Below are 22694 nucleotides of genomic sequence, written 5' to 3' on the forward strand. Positions count from 1 at the left end.
TTCCTGAGATGTGAATGTTAATACTGTCACATTCAGTTCAGTCAATTAAATAAATGCAAAATAAAAAAAACTAGTAATCATAATAGTGACCATCTGGTTTGTTGTAAATTGTGTTAATAAACCAATTACCAAAACCCTGTTGTTTTATACAAGTCCAGATAACAATGTCATTGACTGTTCTCTGAAATGGGCACTCACTGCAAAGGAGGTTAGAGAGAAACAACAAATGTTTGCTTGCCAGCAATGCCCACATCCCACGAATGAACATGAACAATGTAGAATACCAGAGTAACAATATGAATTAATTTATTATAAAATTGATGGAAATAACAATAAATATACTTTGGAATGAGCAAGTAACAACATGAAAAATCAAATCCCAAATATAATAACAAACAGTAGTAGTATTTTCCAATCAGAAATAAAAGCAGAAGACTTATTTGGCTATTTGTATGCAGTGCTGTGTGTGCCTATAATGCAGCTCAACAAGGTCAGCAACATGTAAACATTCTGAAAGCTCCACTAGGTTACATGACATTAGGTCACTCAGACCAGGGAGTTAGAGTCAGTTCTGTGTTGATTTTAATGGGATGATAGTTAAGGGACTTCAATTGTGTGCAGATATCCTGAACCAGTGAAAGTGAATAAATCAAGCTCCCACCATTTGACTGTTATTCTCTGGCATACCCATTGGTCTTGGATGAAAACCCTCCCCCCACATCTGCCAGCAACCAAAGATTAACATCCCCTCAAGTCAGGGCTTTCTGAAGAGAGGAAGAGTAGTTGTGAAACTCATCACTATTTAATTAAGCAAGCAGATAACTATAAATATTCCCATATGGTATTAATTACTCCAAATCCACTGGAAATCATTAAAATATATGCTTTAAGGTAAGTTGTGAGCTTCAGAATACAGTCCCATTACGACAATATTAATTATTGTCACCAATGCTTTTTTCTTCATTGGTTGTAAAATGTTTTTGTTTCTTGAAGCAGAACAAGTTTTGCTTCTCTGCAATATGCAAAGGGAATGAAACCGACTCAGCTATTCAACCGCACACCCAACTTTCATTGGCACCAATGGAAAACACTGGGTGTGATTTTGAATGAACTGCCCATTAACTCTAACTCTGTTTAGTGCAATTGACAAAGAACAATTTTACCCCACTTATCGTCTTTTTAAATGGTAACTTCGTGTTGACGGGCCTTATTTGGGGAAAACACAGTTCATTTAAAATTACAAGCGTAGCAATTCCTTCAACCCACAGTAGTTTGCATACTGAAGCACAGGTCGCTGGATTCACTTGTAAATTGGGTGACATAAGGCTACAGTAACATATATAACTGTAATGGTCTGAAGCTTAAGGGGACTCAGGATTACACATATTTGACTTCAACAGTGTAGGGAATATTTAATTAAATTAATTATAAAATTGTTAAATACTTTATGAGGTTTTTCTTCAGACCTGGGCTGGGAACTTGTTACTTGTTAATCAGACATAGTCCAAGTCTTGCAACTGGCCAGCTACTTTAGGGACACTTTCTGGAAATGTGAGAGAACTTTTCTGAAGCCGTGGTTAGCCTCTTAAGTGGAAGAAGATCTTAAATGGATATTACAGACAACAATCTCAAGCGTCTGAGGACAAGACAAAAAAATTAAACAGTCGAAGAGATCACTCAAAACCAATCAGTTACTAGTGGAAGGAAATAAACATCATTGGTCACATGATACAGTCAATATTATATATCCATATTTTGGCATATTCTTCCATAATATTACAATGACTACTTAGTACTTTGACTGTGAAAGTTGTGTCTTATAAATATGTGCTCCAAGTTTTATTATTATAACATGAAACTATATTTTCATTTCCTAAAGTGGATTGTTAGTACACCATAATTGAATAATATACAAAGCTTTCTTTCAGGAATATCTTTAACATATTTTTCAAAACAAAAAACTGATCCACATAAAATGAATGAAAGATACTGAAGAAATCACTTTCCAAGCAGCTGATGCAAAAGTCAAATCTAAAATCATGCCCTTATGTCAAATGGCATAGATAGAGAAGGGATGTCCACCCATTACCCTGCAGCCTTGGAATTAGCCCTTAAACATCAGGCTTCTTAATTCTATTTGCATTTTTATTTATTTTATAATTTGTTTAACTTTTTTCAATTGTGTCATTGATAAATCTACACTAACACCAAGAATGTTAATATAAGCAACCTGCATTATGTGCAAAAGATTTGGAACACAGAATTAAGTGTGGCTCTTGGACACCCTGTCGTAGGAATTATATTGAGTTTTGTTCCTGTGGTATCCATCAACAGATGATCAGAAGTTGCTGTGATCAAAGTCATTTTACATTGAAATATGTCATGCATAAATTATAGTGCAAATGTTTTGACCCATTTGTAATGCATTAGATAAGCATAACTTCTTTAGGACATCAATGTGGGGATAAATCTTTCTGAATAAAATTCTGTTCAGTTGATATTTGCTATTGGAAGGATGGTTCACAGCACTGGCAATTTCTATAACCACATGTTTGGATCTGCTATAAGCTGTATAATTGATAACCATGATTGTTGTTCCTCATATAATGACCAGAAAGGCATGAAATGAACTGGAAGGACATTTGGTCTTTTTTCATCTAGCTATTCATAGATTTTGATCTGTTCTTACAAAAGAGAAGCAACTGTCTACTCCTGGATAATAACTAAGGCCCCATGTAAATGGTGATATTGCAGATTAGGCCTCTGCTACATCGGGCCAAATTGTCCAATCTGCTCCTGTTTCTGGAATCGCCGACATCCCCCTTGGCCACCCGAGTCTGTCATTTGCTCATCCAATCCCAGACCCCAGCTCACCAGTTTCTGCAGCTGTCCCTGAGAACCAAACCAACCACATCTGTAGATGAGCTGCAGTAGACTAAGGGGTGTGTATTGGAAAACTTGACAATTACTAAGATGAAATGCTCCATAAAGATATTTGAATGACAGATTTTACATTTTTCAAAAAGTTATTGAAAGTGTTTGTATATTTTAAGTAGCTCCCCCCACATCCCAGCAACTGACTTTTGCAAATTACCCCAGTCAGTAAAAGTAAATATAATATTTCTGCAAATGTATGTCTCTTATTGATAAATCAGCTACATTTTTAAAAATTTGTCCCGCAACCTAGGTCTTTCATAATGAGAAGTTGTTTGTTGAGGCCAAAGGGAAGTTTCCAGGTCACAGTTTGCTGTGACAAGAGGGTTTTATTTTCTGTATGTTAAAGCAGTTTTCCCACTAATGCTATATAAATGGAAGCAATCTTGGTGACATCTTACCTTTCTTTCTCAAAGGCTTCCCCCAAGACTTAATAGTGGAATTCACTATTACTAACACTGAACATTTACTGTCACTAGAGTTAAGTCATAGAGTTGTACAGCAGAGAATCAGGACATCAGCCCAACTCGTCCACGCTGACCAAGGTGCCTTCCTGAACCAGTAACATTTGCCTGCATTTGGCTCATATCCTTCTAAACCTTTACTATCCATGAACTTGTCCAAATATCTTTTCATCAGTGTAACTGAACTCACCTCTATCATTTCCTCTGGCAGTTCATTCAACATACCCACCACACTTTGTGTAAAAAACTTGACTTTCAGGTCCCCTTTAAATCTTTCCCCTCTCATCTTAAAGCTATGCCCTCTAGTCTTAGACTCCCCTACCTTGGGGAAAAAGACTGTGATCATCCACCTTATCCATGCCCACCATAATTTTATAACTCTCTATAATGTCAACCCTCAGCTTCTAGGCCACATTCTTGTGAATCTTTTCTGCATCCTGTCTAGCTTAATCATATCCTTCCTAGAGTAAGGTGGCCAGAACTGCACACAATATTCCAGGTGTGGTCTCACCAATGTCCAATACAGCAGTAACAACTCTCATACTCAATGTCCCATCTGATGAAGGCAAGCATGCTATAAACCTTCTTTACCACCTTGTCTACCTGTATCTCCATTTTCAGGGAACCATGTACTTGTACCCCTAGGTCTGTGTTCTACAACATTCCCCAGTGCCCTGCCATTTACTGTCTAAGTCCTGCCCTGGTTTAACTTTCCAAAATGCATCACTTTGCACTTGTCTGAGTTAAGTTCCATCTGCAATTCTTTGGCCCACTTCCCCAGATGATCTTGATCCCATTGTATTTTTAGATAACACTCTTTGCTGTCCACTATACCACCAATTTCGGTGTAATCTACAAACTTGCTAACCATGTCAGTGACATTCTCATCCAAATTGTTAATACAGATGACAAACTACAGTGAACCCAGCACCGATCCCTGCAGCACACCACTGGTCACAGGCCTCCAATCTGAAAACTACTCTCCACTACTACCCTCTGACTCTTTACACCAAGCTAATTTTGTCTAATTGTCTAGCTCACCCTGGATCCCATGTGATCTCACCTTCCAGACCAGCCTACCATGTGGGGCCTGGCTGAAGTCCATGCAGACAATGTCTACAGCCCTGCCCTCAGCAAAATTCTTGGCCACCTCTTCAAAAAACTCATTTAACTTTGTGAGACATGATTTCCCACACAAAGCCATGCTGACTATCCCTAATCAGTCCTTGCCTTGCCTTATCTCAAACTGTTTTCTCATGCATGTGTTTGTCTTCAGAAATGTGTCATCTTGACAATCTGTCCATTTTTGTTTTGTGTTTTAACCAGGACCTCTGAGGAAGAATTTTTTGTTTATACTATGTTTTGATGACCACGTTTATCACAAGAGAAAAAGCATACTTTTGAATTAGTCATGATTTTAATAGAAAATTTAGCAACTTATTTGTGTGAATGCATCCTCTGTCACAAAAGTAACAGTGAGATAATTTGTTTTAGTGATGTTGATCAAAGATTAAATATTTGCCAGGTCCCTACTCTTTTTCAAAACAGTGCCATTGACTCTTTAACATATACCTAAGAAGGCAGACAGAATCTCAGTTTTATGTCTCATCTGAAAAACAGCACCTCAACCACAAGACTCTAAGGCAAGTTTGCTTCATTGTGCCAAAGCTGACAAGTACATAAAAAACATTTTTTTAAACAACATGGGATCTGTCTGTAAAGAATTTGCTGGGAATTTTTTCACTTGAGGATTCACAACATGCAACAATGACAACAAGCAGTGCACACTGAGAGATCAATCAGCCCAAGCATGGAAAATCTTTCCCATATCTTTGAAGCTCCTCAATCAAAAAAAACTGATCTAGCACACCATGGATTGAAATTGAAGTGGATAATGAACCAGCAATAAATGGAACATGGTACCTCTTGAATTATGTCATTATGTTTAGCAGCAAAGCTACATTTTCTGACAATGCAAGACTAAACACTGCCATTTAATGGGCTAGTAGTAACAATATAAGATTAGCTTAATAACTGGATTCATTGACTGCCACAAGAAATTAAGACATTTTTCTTTTCAGTCTTTTAAACTGGAAGATGGATGTATCAATAGTTTCCATAGCAATTGCATTATCTTTCAAAATAAAGTCTGGAGTCTAACTCTTTCTCTTGACCAATTATCAAGGTGTGCAATTTAGACCCAAACTCCACTGGTTGGAACTTCTATACAATGAAGTTCTTATAGTTGAATAGTTGTTCTGTGAGCCTCCAATCCCTACGAGAATTAACATAACATTAGCTTATTCACCTGAACTTTCTATGAACATAGGAGTATGGAATCAATGCACTTGACAGGTTGTTTATTTTTATTGAAGCAGTGACCAGTTTGCTTTATTGTGGAAATTCCATTTTATATCTGTATCTTTCCTTCTAATTAATCATCAACCAATATTAAAGAGCATTAATGCCATTCTACATAAAAAAGCAAGAAACTGACTTCTCATTAATTTAGACCCACATTGGAGATTCTGTTGTCCTTTTCCCCTGCACTCCTTGCAGAAGGAAAGTACATTGCAAACAATCCAGAGTTTGAGTCAATCAGGTCACAGAACATATATAGAAAGTGCACCTTAGTGGTAATTACATTCCCATTTACTTTCCCACTGCATATCTGTTCTTTATTATTATTTACCAATGAGTGCCATATTAGAATATGCATCTATGGACCCTGCCTGCTCCCTTTCAGTGGCTCCTCAAAAACATAGGAAGAAACATAGAAACACGGTAATCCAGGCAACAGCCTGGTGAAATGCGGGTAGGCCATTCAGACCTAAATCTGTTCCACAATCAATACAATCATGCCTCAACTGTGATCTAATTCCAGAGACCCACCTTTGTGACATAAGCTTCATCAAGCAAATGGCATTATTGCTTTAGCCCCCTCACATCAATGTTGCAGATACATCCATCTATGCTTAATACATATTACTAGCACATGCAAATAAATAAAATCTCATTGAATGTAAAGCTGTGAATGATTATCACTGACTTCTAGTATGATCTACTTTGTTAAATATTGCAGTGAACTGAACCTCACTGAGCACACAGCTCACATCAAGTTCAGATAGACTTTTTGGTTTCCTTACATTATAAAGGAAGTTCAGTGATGCTGTTACCCAGAGCTTCAGTCAATGAGATTGCAAACTGCAAGTAGGTCAACTGAATTCCCTAATAGTTTTGAATTACTCTCATTTATAATGCAGTCCACTATAATTCAATGTCAGAAAATTAATAACCTACTAAAATTTTACAACTGAATGTCATTACATGACAACACGTCAACAATTTCCATTTATATAGCACATTTAAGGTAATGAAACGCCCTAAAGTGCTTCACAAGAGCATTATCAAACAAAATTTACTCCCATGTCAAATAAGGAGATGTTAGGGCAAGAGCCTTTATTGCAGCATCTTAAAGGAGGATGTGTTCATGCTGACCTATTTGCCCACATCAGGACCATATCCTTCCAAGACTTGCCCATTTAACTACCTGTCTAAAGGCCTCTTAAATGTAGTAATCATAGCTGATTCAACCACTTCCTCTGGCAGTGAGTCCCATATATCAACTACATTCTGTGTAAAAAAACTTACCCCCTCAACGCCCTTTAGAAGAACCCTTCCTCTCATCTTAAACCTATGCTTTCTTGGTTTTGATACACCTGGGATTGGGAAAAGATTGTGACTATTTACCCTGTCTATACCTCTTGTAATTTTATATACCTCCATCAGATCAATATTACTCCATCTGGTCAATAATAATGGTGGAATGATTAAATCAGTGGAATGTGCAAGGAGCAGTTATTTTGAAGGTCCTGAGGATGGAAGGAAATTACATGGCAATGGCATGGAGGGATTTGAAATCCTGGATGACAATTTCAAAACTTGCTTGTCTGGAAGCTAATGTAATGCAGTGAGAACAGGGATACTGAGTAAACAAAACTGGGTGTGAATTAGGACAGGAGTGGAGGGCAAGAGTTTTGGAATACCTCAAGTTTACAGAGACTGGAAGAAGGAAGGCTGCTGGGATTGCTTTGGAATAGTCAAGTGTTAAGGTAACAAGAACATGAATGAAAGCTCCAGAACTAAACTTCCATCACAATGCTTGAGTATTGCTTTCATTAGTATCATATTTCCGTATTGCACAGGCATCTCAGTAACCAGAAAGGTCAAGATTCAGTGAGACTCAAACTAAGGATTTCCTTTCATGATTCTATTAAAGAGGAATGAACAGAAAATAACACATTCCAAATGTGCACAAACCATGGGAATTACCCCTCTCTACTGTGTTACAAGAATATATGCAAATAGGAGTAGGCCATTCAGCCCCTCAAACCTGACCCACCTTTCAATATGATCATGGCTGATGTGCTCCAGGCCTCTTCTGCTCTTCTGCGCCAGTTGCCTAGAGCCCTCAATTCCCCCAGCATTCAAAATTTTATCCTGTTTAATTCATTTATCTCCTTTTTATCACCTGCAAATGCTTTTCCCATTATTTTCCACAACATAAAAAATATCTTAAACCTTCAGTTCTGCTATTGGCAGATGCTTCACATTACCTCCTCGCACTTTTCCTTTTCCTCTGTCTTCAGGCACCTTTGAGTCCCCCACTTGACTATTTTTTTCTCTCCAGTCCTTATTCTTCTCCCTTCCCTTCCTCCCCTCATCTCATTCTACAAATAATTCTGCAATAACTTTGTGTGTGATAAGTATTTTAGGAATTCTGTATCAATACAGAAGTCATTTTATTCTCCTTTCCTTATCAATCTTCTCACATATCTTTCTTGAATGTGTTGCATCCTTAACTGCACACTATTTCACTAGCACTACTTTCCTCTACAAATGCATGTAGGCAGCCGTTTTTCTTGTCTGAGATTTGACGGTAAAAATCAGTAGATTATCCATATGCTATTGAGTATTATAGGCAAGCTTTATTCTAACACAACCACACATGGTATAGTTTCAACTGATTTGGAGGGTGGGGGGATGGTTGGGGGGAGTCTCTGAATTATGGCCTGACACAGAAATCATTTTCTCTGACCTAAATCTGGAGCACGAAGCCTATTAGTACTTCCTCTACTGTCTCCCATCCTCCACAATAGGCTGAAAAGTGTATCTTTATAGTGTACAACAATACAAACTCATTGTTTCATACAGCAGATAATGGAAAATAGCTTGAGGCAAAGTGCAAAGTATATACAGTACTGAAAGTGGTCGATAACTCTGCAAGTGGTCGTGAATTTCATCATCAAGGTTGACCTTACTGCAAAGAGCTTCTGGCAAAATAGCTTCTTCATCAACTTGTCATCACTCAGGCTCTGAGCAAGACATCAGTGCAGTGAGTGTGATAAAGAACTGAATATGAGTAAATTACATTTGGATAAAAACATTTGGATAAAAATATAAAGGAATAAACATTTGGACAGACAAGTTATTTTCTTATAAAAATATTTGTTCCTCTTTACTGAACACACAAAGAGAATTTATCCCCTGAGGGCTGTATTGTTGTAGATCCTATTCTCTTCCATTTCTAGTCTCCACAGCACTTTGTTTTCTTAATTCATCAATGTGTTTTAAAGGAAGCCTAAGAACCACACAACAAATCTTCTGCTTGCAGTGTCTGCCTCAGGAATGCTTCCAGCTGTCGAATTACACAAATATTCAATTATCAATTCTCCAAAAATCTGGAGAAGGATCCCTTCTTCCACATATGGAAGACTCAAGAGCAGGATCAATTAGTTGTCTGCTGCATGTCACATGATTTAATTATCTGGAGCTCACTGGTCTTTTTGGACCCAGTCCCAACTTTCTTCACTGTCCTTCCTGTTCTTCTCAGCTTCAATGATTTCTTTGTACCTTCGACGAAAGAAGCCCATCTAGGCAAAAAAGGAAAGCAGCATGCATCAGAGTCCAAAACAAATATACACAATTTTGGAATGACTTAAAAGAGTTTAGATTTGGCAAATGTAATTATGATCAATGTTGGCCTTTTACCCTTTGCATATAGTTATTTATCTTGTGTTTAATCATCCTCAGAGGTTATGTTCTAATCCACCAACACCATCTAATCAGATTCATTGGGCAGGTTGACTGGCTTTGGTGTTGAAGTTGTCTTCATCGCAGGAAACCTCAGTGAACCTATTCCTTTACACAAGGTAAACTGAAGTGACCTTTAAAAGCAGTAAGTACATGTATTGCCAGGAACATCGAATGTGAAAAGCCTGTGGGGAGCAGTTATTTTGCATCGGCTTCTGTCACATGAATTCAAATTAAAGTAAAATCAGTTGAATCGCTGACAAAAAGTACTGAAAATGGAGAACGTGATATTCCCCAGTGCTGGTAACAATCATCTTGCTGATCATGAGAAAATAGGAATGAGAAGAAAAATATTAGTGGCCATCATTAACAATGCTATCCAGAAATTCATCCTCCTTCAATAGCACTAAATGTGTTATATTGTAGTGGCCTCTAAACTTCAGTATTTTACAGTTTACAAAAGCCTCAACTAAACATGAACTTTAGCTGTTATTTTCTATGGAGTTTTGTGGTAAATGAGCAGATTTGTTTACGTAATAAATTCAGTGATGTCACAATTCCAGTAGGGAGGTAAACTCAACATGAAACCGAGGTCATTGAATCTATTCTCTGCTGCACTCTCTTCAGGAAGAGCTACCATTGCAAGTTCTCAACTTTGCCTATTTTTATTTTTCTGTGCTTTGCTAATGCCTGAAGTTTGCTTATGTAAATCTCAGTGATCATGTTGAAAACTTTTGGACACAAGGATGTGTTCATGTACAGGAAGCCTCTCCTTTCAACTGCTATTTTTTTATAGGTCCGATGTTATCTTAATTTAAACTTCTTAGCAAAAATTCACATTTGTCAGTATCCACAGAGAGCAAAGGATAGGAGACAACCTCTACAGCCCCTCTGCCTCGGGTGAAATCACACCCCAACTGCTAAGCCTGACATCTGGCCTCACTTTCAACTTATACAAGGAAATCTGATCTCAACTGAGGGAAAAGTCTGGGAACACAACAATTTTCACGGTCTAAGCGATTTTCACCATTTCCGCAAATAACCATTTGATCATAAATGTTTTCTACCATAAATATTATCATAGCAATAAAAATAACTCTAAGTGTAGCTTTGTTAAGTGTGACAGGATTATCAACAGTTGTGGAGAACTGAAGCTTATTGACTTTGAAAGACTTTAAGCTTCTGTGATGTTTTCTGGTAACATTTTCATTCTTTGAATTACTTACAAGGTAATTTTCTGATTTTATGCTTGGGTCAGAAAATTAGCTCTCATGTCAAAGAAAAATCTATAAAACCTTGTAATTTAAAATATAAACAGGCAGTGCCAGAAATGCAGTGTAAGTACCAGAAACAGAAGAGCAATATTGCATATTCTCAGTATGACCTGACATGCTTTAGAGACAATGAAGTACTTTTAAAGTATAGTGATGGAATCATGGAGTCATGGAATCATGCAACACCAAAACAGGCCCTTCAGCCCACATTGATCATCAAGTACCCATCTATACTAATCCCATTTACCAGCACTTGGCCTTCTGTGCCTTGGCAATTCAAGTGCTCATCTAGATCCTTTTTAAATGTTGTGAAAGTCTCTGCCTCCACCATCCTCTCAGGCAGTACAGTCCAAATTCAACAATTCTCTTGGTGAAAACAAAACCTTCTTTATATCCCCTCTAAAGCTCTTACTCCTTTTCTTAAACATATGCCCTCTGGTAACAGACACCTCTGCTATGGGGAAAGGTTTACTACTGACTACCTCTTCTTCCCCCCCCAGTAATTTTGTATACCTGTATCAGATACCCCCGCTGAGACTTCTCCACTCCAAGTAAAACAAACCCAGCCTCTTCTCATAATGGAGATGTTCCATCCCAGGCAACATCTTGGTGAATCCCCTCTGCACCCTCTACAGAACAATCATGTCCTTTCCATATTATGGTGACCAAAACTGTATATTCTAGTTGGGGTCTCACCAATGTTTTTTAAAGCAGTACCATAACCTTCCTGCTGTTATATTCTATTTATACTCTATGCTCTGGCTTATGAACATCAGCATTTTGTATGCCTTCTTTACTGACATATCTTCCTGTGCTACCAACTTCAGAGATCATTGTGTGGAAATGGTACAGCAAAACTACACAGAACAAGGTCTTTTAATTGGCAATTTGCCAGATCACCAACTTTCAACTAAATAGTGTGGGGCTGGGGAGGTAGGGTAGGGGGGCAGTGATGAGGGTTCAGGTGAGGAGAACTTTAGAAAGTTAAACAGAAAGGATATAAGAAAATAGTATAGGTTAATATAATGGATAATGTTAGCAAGAGTGTGATAGGAAGAGAGAGAACATCCAAATGTAAAAGTGCCCCTTCAACTAGACCAGAATAGGAAAAACTGTTAAAAAAATAAAATTCAAGGCTCTGTATCTGAATATAGGAAGCATGACTGACAAATTGTTGTCACTGATAGAAATGATAAGAAATGATCTGATAACCAGTACAAGGCGAGCAACTATGAGACTTAATATTCCGGGTTTTGACATTTCAGAGGAGAGGGAGTCAGGAAATGGAGATGGGGTAGCTGTGTTAATAAAAGTAAATTTCTGCAGTGAAAAATAATCTTGGTTCAGAATATCAAGATATTTCACCTGTTTGGGTGAAGATAAAAAATAGCAAGGGAAAGAAATCACTGTGGGAGTAGTCTAAAGGCCTTCCAACAGCAGCTACATTGTAGGATAGAATATAAATGAAGAAATAATGGGAAACTGCAAGAAAGGAACCACAGTGATTGAGTGCATTTAATCTTCATATAGCTTGGACAAAACAAATTGACAAAGATAATCTTCAGGATGGAGTCATAGTTTTACTTGGGACAGTTTCTAAGAACTATGGAAATAGTGGGAAACAGGCTGTTTCAGATTTGGTTATGTGCAAGGAGGACGGATTAATTAATGGTGTCATAATAAAGAACCCTTTGGGAAGAATGATCATAATATCATAGAATTTTATTTTAAGTTGAGAGTGAGAAACTTGGGCCAAAAGCTGAAGTCTTAACTTAAAAAATACAATTACGGAGGTTTGAAGGCAGGGTTGGACAAAATAGACAGGGTAAACAGATTGGAATGTAAGTTGCTAGGTAAGGTGTGGTAGGTATTTAGGGAGATACTTCAGAATTCTCAACAATATATCCCTTTGAGATACAAAGACTCGAAAAGGATGATCCAACCATGCCTAGCCAAGGAAGACAAGCGTGGCATCAAACTGAAGAAAACGGCATATGATGTTGAAGTCACAGAGTTGCAAAGCACATCCACGCCAATCTTTTTGCCCATCGACACTATTCCATTTGCCCACATTAGGGCAGCACCTTTCTATGCCTTCCCTATTTATGTGTCTGTCTAAATCCCTTTTAAACATGGTAATCTGATTCCATCACTTCCTTCGGCAACATGTTCCAGACACCTCTGTGTAAAAAAAACTTACTCCTCGGATTCCCCCTGAAAACTCCTATTTCTCACCTTAAAACTATGCCATCTTGTTTTAGATATACTTACCAAGGGAAAAAGATTTTGACTACCAACCCTATCTATGCCTCTCATAATCTTATATTCTTCTATAAGGTCACCCCTCAGCCTCCTTCACTCCAGGGAAAACACACACAGCCTATCCAATCTCCCTCCCAAAGCCCTCCAATCAGACTGCAGGGTTGAAGCTATGGAAACATGATTCAAGAATCAGCCCCATAATTTTGAATTTATATAGTCTGGCATTTATGGATTCTGACAACACTTTCATGAAACTCATCCCTGGAAAATCAAGCTTCCCTACCCCCATATGCTATACCCCAAGTACAGCACTGGGTTGTGAGATAAGTGCAAAGAAATAGCAGCAAACATGTTTCGATATGATCATGGTTGATGATATGTACCACAAGTTTACTTAAGGGGTCGGAGCATGGCTTGTTGGTCTAACAACGTTAATTGGCCTAAACCAAGTGGCTTGCTACATCACTTCGGAAGGTAATTAAGAGTCAACCACATTGCTTTGGCTTCAGGTTCACACTTAGGCCAGACTAGATAAGAATGTCTGATTTCCTTGCAAAAGATAAACTGCTGGAAGAAGTCAATGAGTCAAGCAGCACCTGTGGAGGCAAAGTGGTGGTTGACACCTTGGTTCGAAACCCTGCATCAGAACTGAGAGTGGAGAAGGACGATGGCCACTATATAGAAGTGAGAAGGAGGAGTGAGACAGAGATTGATAAGTGACAGGAGGCAAATGAAGTCGGGATGATGGGCACATGGAGAGAGGTAGGGGAGGGGAGAGTGTTGAGAAAGAGGCTGGTAGGTGATCAGTGGGAACAGATAAGGGGAGGCAAAAGAAACAGGGTGGGGGAGGGGGATGGTAGAGCCAGCCTGGTAGTTCATCGGTGGAACCAGATATGGGAGGGACGATGGCCTGATGGAACCAGGTGGAGGTGGGGAGGGGATATAAAAGGTGAACCAAGGGAGAAGAAGCCCAGGTGGATAGGTATGTGGGTGATGGGCAGATAGAACCAGGTGGGGGAGGGTTTTGAGTCTTGAAAACAAGGAGGGGAGGGATGGAAAAGGTGAACAAAGGGAGAGAGAAACTGATTTCCTTCCCTGAAGAACAAAGTGATCCAAATAGAATTTTATGGCCATGGTCACCACAACAGATCATTTTTATTCTAATTTTATAACGCTACTTAATTTAAGTTCCTTTAACTTAATGACTCTGGAACTCGAATGTCCAGACTTTTGGATACTATGCTACCCAAACCCTTAATCCCTTTACTGTTGCTAAAAATCTATCAATTTCTGATTTGTATATATTCATTGACTGAGCAATCGTATGATTCTTGCGGGGAGAAAATTCCAAGTGCCAGCAAACCACCGAGAAAAGAAATTTCTCCCTATCTTAGTGGTTAATGGGTGACTGTTCCCCCCGAGACTTTATCACCTGGACTCTCTCGTCTGAAGAAATGGTCTCTCAGCATTTACCCTGTCAACCCCTTTCAGCCTTATACATTTCCAAGGAATCACATCCCATTCTATTAAATTCCACTGAGCATAAAACAATCTAAATCCCCCTCAAAGAATAACTCATCATCCCAAGAATCAATATATTGCATCACCTCCGAGGTAAATTGTGAGTGGAGAGATCAGACCTGCAGGCAAGGTTTCAGCAAGGTCCTGTGTAATTACAACATGGTTTCCCTATAAATGTAGTCTAATACTGTTGAAAAGTTGGCCAACATATCTTTTGCCTTCCTAATTGCTTGCTTCACCTGAATGTTTAATTTTATACATTTCCTCTCCCATTCAATCTCTATGTACTAGCATTGTAGGTTGCTTTTAAATAAATGAATGCATAATCCATCAGATATTGTCTATTTCCACTGAAAGAAAAATCAAAGGCATTTTTCTGATTCCAGTCCATTGACCAGTTTACCTTCCAAAGCAAGACAGCAAGCAACAGGAAAATGAGGATTCCCACAAAAAGGCTAATGGCGATGATCCATCCCACGACGTAACCACGAGGTTCCAGATTATGCAAAGCTTCAAACACCACCTAGACAAACAGATATCTTGAAGTTAAACAATCAGGTTCATAGATACCATATTAAGGATGAAATCACATATGATGTGCTTCTCTCTTGCGGTACATTTTGTCCAACATCCTCACATGGGCTAGTAATTTAGATAATTTGCCTTTACTTAATTTTCCGATTGCAATAATAACAATAAACTCCATTGCAAAATAAACCATTGGGTGTGCATGAGGCTTGCAGGATACGTACTTGCAGCAGAAACATTAATGACCCTAAAATGAAGAAAAAGTCCAACCCCCTTATCTCTTACCTGATGCCCCACCATCAACATCTGTGGGTCAATATTAATCCAGATCTTATTGGGACCAGCCACAATACCTGTCTTATTTAATTGTTTCAAAATATGTTGCATTGCTGCCAAAGACAGAATTTTTTCAAAATAAGTGGCACTGCAGGCAAGGGCTCATTCCTAATTGCCTTTGAGAAAATGTGGTGCATCATCTTTTTAAATCACCACAGATGTTGATATGAAACTAGTCATTACTCTTGTATGACTTGGAGGGAACTTGGACACCATTGTCATGAAACTGTTGCTATTTTACTAAATGGCAGAGGCCTCAGATTTAGATGATGCTGCTCGGAAGTCTTGTAAATAGTACACACTGCAGACACAGTATCTACTGGTGCAGGGAAAAAATGTTTAAAGTGATAGATGGCAAGTTAGTCACATGGGCTGCTTTATTTTAGGCAGTCTTGAGAAATGCTAGAACTACATTCATCCAAGTTGGTGAGGATCATTCCGTCCAACTCCTGCCTTTTGCCTTGTGGATGGTAGAAATCAGGAGGAAAGTCATTCACCAAAGAATACTCAGGCTCTGGCCTGTTTTTGTGGTGATAGCATTGATGTATATTGGCTGGTCCAATTAAGATCTGGGTCAATAATCACCTGAAGGATGTTGATAGTATAAGTTAACAGCAATGCATTTGAATGTCAAGATGAGGAGGTTAGCCTCTTTCCTCATGATGCAGGACGTGGTACTTGTGAGGTGAAAAGGTTACATGCTACTTAGCAATTCATGGATGGAGATTCCTTAGATCTTGCTGAATGCAGACATGACTTTTGCATTTACTGAGTTGTGAACAGATTTAAACACTGTAATCATCAGTGAATATCCCATTTTCTGACGTTATGATGGAGGAAAAGTCATTGATGCAACAACTGAAGATAGCTGGGCCCAGGGCAATGTCATCCTCAGGAACGACTCAGGCTAAGATCGCCTCTCAAATTTTATTTTAATAATGGAGCTTTAAACACCTGCATTTATGCTGCACAGCCAGATTGCATACAATACATAAGTTTTCACACTGTATTTGGGATGTTCTTGCCTTTGTTCTATTGTCAATAGTTGTACTTAACACTAAAGTCAATGGATTAACCAACGAGTGATACTTTGTCACACATTTAGTCCTAGTGATAGAAGATGAATTATTCCCATTAGTTTTCAGAAGGAATATGAAGTGGTTTCTCTAAATATGTCTTATCTTTGACAGCACGGTTAATGATGGCTAGGTCAAATGGATCTTTCCCTGTAGGATTAGTTTAGGAGGTATGTGCTTTAGAACTCCCCCAGCTTGGTCAGTAGTGTCATTAGAGTCACATTAGGTAACGTACACTGAATTCTTCCACGTACACCACTTCCACGTGTGTGTGTGTGTGTGTGTGCGCGCGCGCACATGCACGCGCGTGTATCTGGGGTGAACAAGTTGAAGCTCAAGTGTGCTGGGATACAAGAATATCCCCATGGCTAGAGATCAGGATGGGCATTGGTACAGTGCAGCAATCCCCAGGATTGTTATATTTGAAGCCTCATGAAAAAGTTGTGTAATTTCCTCCAGCAGGTTTACATATTGTGAATTCTGGTACATAGCCCCCTATAGTTTTCCAATGTTTCATGTTTACAGAAAGAAAATGATCATAATCATGTCAGACCACACATAAGACATTGTTGGTATAGTTTTGGGAATGGCAAAAGGATAAGCCAGTCTATGGTATGTTGCTGAAGCAATTTAGTACCACATCAGATGTCGTGGTTGTTTTTCACACAATGGTTCAGGATCTGATTTAGGGAGACTTCCTAAAACCTTGCAAAACCATGACAACTGCACGTTTGTAAAATTGCCCAGATGTGCCTGTTGACAGAATTTTAATACTGTACTATTTCTGGAAACACTAGTCATTTAGTCCCATTCCACAGCCCTCTATTTTTTATTTTTCCTTTAACCTGTGGACTCCGCTTCTACCACTGATTCTGGTAGGATGTCACATTTCAATAGATATTTTATCCATTCTAAGGATGCTAACAATGTTGGTATTTATTATCTGATTACATGATTTCTCCTTTGTGAGCACTTGGCCAAGTTAGTGCGCAGTAAAAGCCAGCCACATTAGTGTGTAACAGGAATCACAAAGAGTTCCCTTCCCTAAAGGAAATTAATGGAACAGTACAACACCCAAACTAACATTTCCTAATGTCTCCCTTAATCCTTTGGTGATGATCATCGGGTCACTGATTCACCAACCAGTGGAAATATTCTTTCATAATTTAAAATCTCGAATACATTTATCAGATCGCCTCTTCTGATAATGGAGCTATAATTTCTCTAATTACCAGTCATCTCTGGTATCAACCTAGTGATTTAATCCTCCAGAAATAAATGCTCAAAGGTAGATGCAGATCATTGGAGGGATATTAAAATAATAATTAATATCTCAGAAAATACAGAAGTACTACTTCTTTTATTTGTTTAAATCTTTTTAACAACATACTTTAATGTTCCATTCTGTTTGCTGCTTCAGCAGTGAGTGGGTGTGTTGACAACTGCTGACCTCTGACTTCCCACTTCCACATAGGATTTGTGCAGGCTTCCTGCACGAGCAGAGGTCACATATAATTTATCCCGGAGCTCTCAACTTCAGGGATATATTAGGAGTCACATTTATGATCAACAAGAATGACTCATATGGCAATCTCATTTGAACATAAATTTTTAAACCTCCATGCTCAGCATGCTTCTAATAAAGAACGTATGGTGGAATTGTGGTCAGAATATCCTTGTACTTTCTCTCTGAGCATGCTGAACTTAACAATCTCAACTTTCATTATTTAGTGCCTTCAATGCAATAATAAAACATTAAAAGGCATTTCTCAGTGGCTTTGCCAGGTACGGTTCTGAGTCACATGAAAATATATTAGGATGGGTGACTCTTTTGGTCAAGGAGCTAGGAGATTTAAGAGAGCAAGGCAGAGAGAAGGAAAGGTTGAGGGAGGAAATTCCAGAGCTTAGGGCTCAGGCATCTGAAACCAATTGCCAATTATAGAGCAATGAAAATTGGGGATGTGCAAAAGGTCAGAATTGGAAGAGAGCTGAGATCCCTGAGGGTTCTAGGTTGGACGGGGGGCACAGCAAGGAGAGGGAGGGGTTGAGGCTATGAAGTAATTTGAACACGATGAGAATTTTAACATCAAGGCACTGCATTAAGAAACGTGATTTAAATCCCCACCAATGTATTATTAAATGGCAAGAATGTGTGCTTATAAAGAGATGCTTGGTTTTGTGGTCTACCTCATTGCCGTTCACTTAAACTAAAGTGTTACCTTGCCTCAGTATATCACTCTGGCTTTTGCGTCTGAGGTTTGCAGATTAATGTCCCACTTTAAAGATTGAGTAGATACTGAATTGTACAGGGAAGTGCTATCTTTCATATTATGACATTAAATTCATGTTCTGTGCTCATAAAAATCTAAGAATTAGGCCTGTAGGCCATTTGGCCCCACTATGAGATTGTAGTTGATATGACTTTTGGCTTCAATTTGATCTTCCTTCCCAATCCCCATAAATCTTAATTCCCCTGGATTCCAAAAACTCTCATACAACCTCAAATATATTCAGTGACTCTGCATCCACAGCCCTTTAAGGGTATAGAATTTGACAGATCCATTGTATCTTGTGGCTGCTCTGCTGTTCTGAGACCATCTCCACTTGTTCTAGACTTTCCCACAGCATCCACCCTTGTCAAGTTCACTCAGAATCCTAAATGCTTCAGTAAAATAAATTTGTAGAGCCACACAGCACAGAAACAGGCTCTTCAGCCTACCATGTACCTGCTGACCATCAAGCAACTATCTACACTAATCCCTTTACCAGTGTGGTGAAAGTACTTACCTCCACCATCTCAGACAGTCATTCAAGATTCCAAACACCCTCTTTCTCCAATGCCCTCTGAATCTCTTCTCTTTTACCCTCTAATTTTAGACACCCCTGTTATGAGGAAAAGTTTCTGATTATCAACCATAACTATGCCCATCATAATTTTGTATACCTCTTTCAGATCCCCCTTCAGACTCCTCCACTCCAAGGAAAACAAACTCAGCCTATCCAATTGTTCCTCATAACTGCAACCCTCTATACCAGGCAACATCCTGATGATCCTCCTCTGCACCATCTCCAGTGCAATTACATCCTCCCTATAACTGGTGACCAGAACTGCACACAGCCTTCCAGGTATGGCCTAACCAATGTCTTATATCATAACCTCCCTGCTCTTCTATTCTTTACCCTGGCTAATTAAAGGAAATATTCCTTGCTGCTCAATCATGGCTTCTAAGACCATCAATTCAACTTCAGAATCAATGTAGAGAACCTTCACCAAACTATGTCTTCAGCAAGTACCTCTGCTTAGAAATTGAAGTTCACCCTATCTTGTTGGGATAAACCAGATAATGCCCAGTTGGATCCCCTCAAAAAATCACGAACGTGATCAAGAAAATGTTTGAAACATCTTTACCATAGAACCATAGAACAATATGGCACAATACAGGCCCTTCGGCCCACCGTGTTGTGCTGCCCTTCAAACCACACCTAAGACTATCTAACCCCTTCCTCCCACATATCCCTCTAACCTAAATTCCTCCATATGCTTATCTAACAATCTCTTGAACTTGTCCAATGTATCAGCCTCCACCAACACCTCAGGCAGCACATTCCATGCACCAACCACTCTCTGGGTGAAAAACCTCCCTCTGACATCACCCTTGAACTTCCCACCCAATACCTTAAAGCCATGTCCTCTTGATTTGAGCATTGGCGCCCTGGGAAAGAGGCGCTGGCTGTCCACTCTATCTATTCCTCTCAATATCTTGTATACCTCTACTATGTCTCCCCTTATCCTCCTCCTCTCCAATGAAAACAGCCCTAGCTCCTTTAATCTCTCCTCATAATCCATACTCTCTAATCCAGCATCCTGGTAAATCTCCTCTGCACCCTTTCCAACATCTCCACATCCTTCCTATAATGAGGCGACCAGAACAGGACACAGTAATCTAAGTGTGGTCTAACCAGAGTTTTGTAAAGCTGCATCATCACTTCGCAGCTCTTAAACTCGATCCCACGACTTATGAAAGCTAACATCCCATAAGCTTTCTTAACTACCCTATCCACCTGCGAGGCAACTTTCAATGATCTGTGGATATGATCCCTCAGATCCCTTTGTCCCTCTACACTGCCCAGAATCCTGCCATTTACCTTGTACTCCACGTTGGAGTTTGTCCTTCCAAGGTGTACTACCTCACACTTCTCTGGATTGAACTCCATCTGCCACTTGTCAGCCCAGCTCTGCATCCTATCAATATCCCTCTGTAAGCTTCTACGGCCCTCCACACTATCCACACCACCACCAATCTTTGTGTCATCTGCAAACTTGCTAACCCAGCCTTCCACCCCCTCATCTAAGTCGTTAATAAATATCACAAAAAGTAGAGGTCCCAGAACCAATCCCTGCAGGACACCACTAGTCACAGCCCTCCAATCCAAATGCACTCCCTCCACCACAACCCTCTGCTTTCTACAGGCAAGCCAATTCTGAATCCACATGGGCAAGCTTCCCCGGATCCCTTGGACTCTGACCTTCTGAAGAAGCCTACCATGCGAAACCTTGTCAAACGCCTTACTAAAATCCATGTAGACCACATCCACTGCACTACCCTCATCAATCTTCCTGGTCACCTCCTCAAAGAACCCTATCAGGCTTGTGAGGTAAGATCTTCCCTTCACAAAGCCATGCTGGCTGTCCCTAATCAGTCCATGTTTCTCCAAATGCTCATAGATCCTATCTCTTAGAATCCTTTCCAACAGCTTACCCACCACAGACGTAAGGCTCACCAGTCTGTAATTCCTTGGACTATCCTTACTACCTTTTTTGAATAAGGGGACAACATTCGTCACCCTCCAATCCTCCGGTACCATCCCTGTTGACAATGAGGACTCAAAGATCCTAACCAACGGTGCAGCAATCTCGTCCCTCACCTCATGAAGCAGCCTGGGGAATATTCCGTCAGGCCCCAGGGACTTACCTGTCCTAATATTTTCTAACAACTCCAATACATATTCTCTCTTAATATCTACATACTCTAGAACATTACCCTCATCTACACTGTTCTCAGCATCATCAAGACCCCTCTCCTTGGTGAATACTGAAGAGAAGTATTCATTGAGAACCTCACCCACTTCCACATCTTCCAGGCATATCCTCCCACCTCTGTCTTTAATCGGACCTACCTTTACCTGAGCCATCCTTCTGCTCTTTACGTACGAGAAAAAAGCCTGGGATTCTCCTTAACCCTACTCGCCAAAGCCTTTTCATGTTCCCTTCTCGCTCTCCTCAGCCCTTTCTTAAGCTCCTTCCTTGCTACTCTATATTCCTCACGAGCCCTGTCTGATCCTTGCTGCTTACACCTTATGTATGCTGCCCTCTTCTTCCTAACTAGTTGTTCCACCTCTCTCGTCACCCACGGTTCCTTCACCCTGCCATTCCTTCTCTGCCTCACTGGGACAAATTTATCCCTAACATCCTGCAAAAGATCCCTGAACATCGACCACATCTCCATAGTACATTTCCCTTCAAAAATGTCACCCCAATTTACACTCCCAAGTGGACCCGATCAGAGACATCCTGGACCCTGGCACCTGGGAGGCAACAAACCATCCGGGATTCATGCTCACTGCCACAGAACCTCCTATCTGTTTCCCTGACTATCAAGTCCCCTATCACTACTGCCTTCCTCTTCTCCTCCCATCCCTTCCTAGCAGCAGGACCAGTCCCAGTGCCACAGACCTGGCTACTGCTGCTAGGCCCTGGCAGGTCATCCCCCTCAACAGTCTCCAAAGCAGATAACGTGTTACTGAGGGGAACAGCCTCCAGGGTCCTCTGCTCTATCTGCCTGTTCGTTTTCTTTTTCCTTTTCTCTCCCCTGACAGTCACCATTCTATCTACTTCCTGGACTCCAGAATTACCTGCTCTAAGTGGGGTGACCATCTCATTATGTACAGTATCTACAAAACTCTCCCCCTCCCTGATGCTGCGCAGTGTTTGAAGCTGTAACTCCAGCTCATCGATTCGTCGATGACTACTTCATCTTTGAAGTGGTTTATGTCTGAAAACATGTTGTTTCCTATGGAAACACATTTCTATGCTTCCCAATGTGAACCTGGTTTCCCATAATTTGAAGTGTGCCAGCCTGAGAAGCCTTAAAACCACATTCCCCAAGGAGCCAGGCAGCAGCAACACACACGATTGCCATGACTGC

The 22694-nt window shown here is 39.9% G+C and overlaps 1 protein-coding gene across 2 annotated transcripts in view; it reads right to left on the bottom strand.

Moving 5' to 3' along the window:
• Positions 1-318: 318 nt before the first annotated feature.
• itga9 (integrin, alpha 9) overlaps positions 319-22694 on the bottom strand; it is a 421660-nt gene continuing 399284 nt past the window's right edge. For both annotated transcript variants that reach the window (XM_052022797.1, XM_052022798.1), the window contains 2 exons: positions 14952-15071; positions 319-9331 (listed from right to left, as the gene is read on the bottom strand). In XM_052022797.1, coding sequence (XP_051878757.1) covers positions 9233-9331; positions 14952-15071 — 219 coding nt within the window. In that variant the 3' untranslated portion in view covers positions 319-9232. The remainder of the gene's footprint in view (positions 9332-14951; positions 15072-22694) is intronic.

This window comes from Pristis pectinata, chromosome 9 (assembly GCF_009764475.1).
Source record: "Pristis pectinata isolate sPriPec2 chromosome 9, sPriPec2.1.pri, whole genome shotgun sequence".
Lineage (NCBI taxonomy): Eukaryota > Metazoa > Chordata > Chondrichthyes > Rhinopristiformes > Pristidae > Pristis > Pristis pectinata.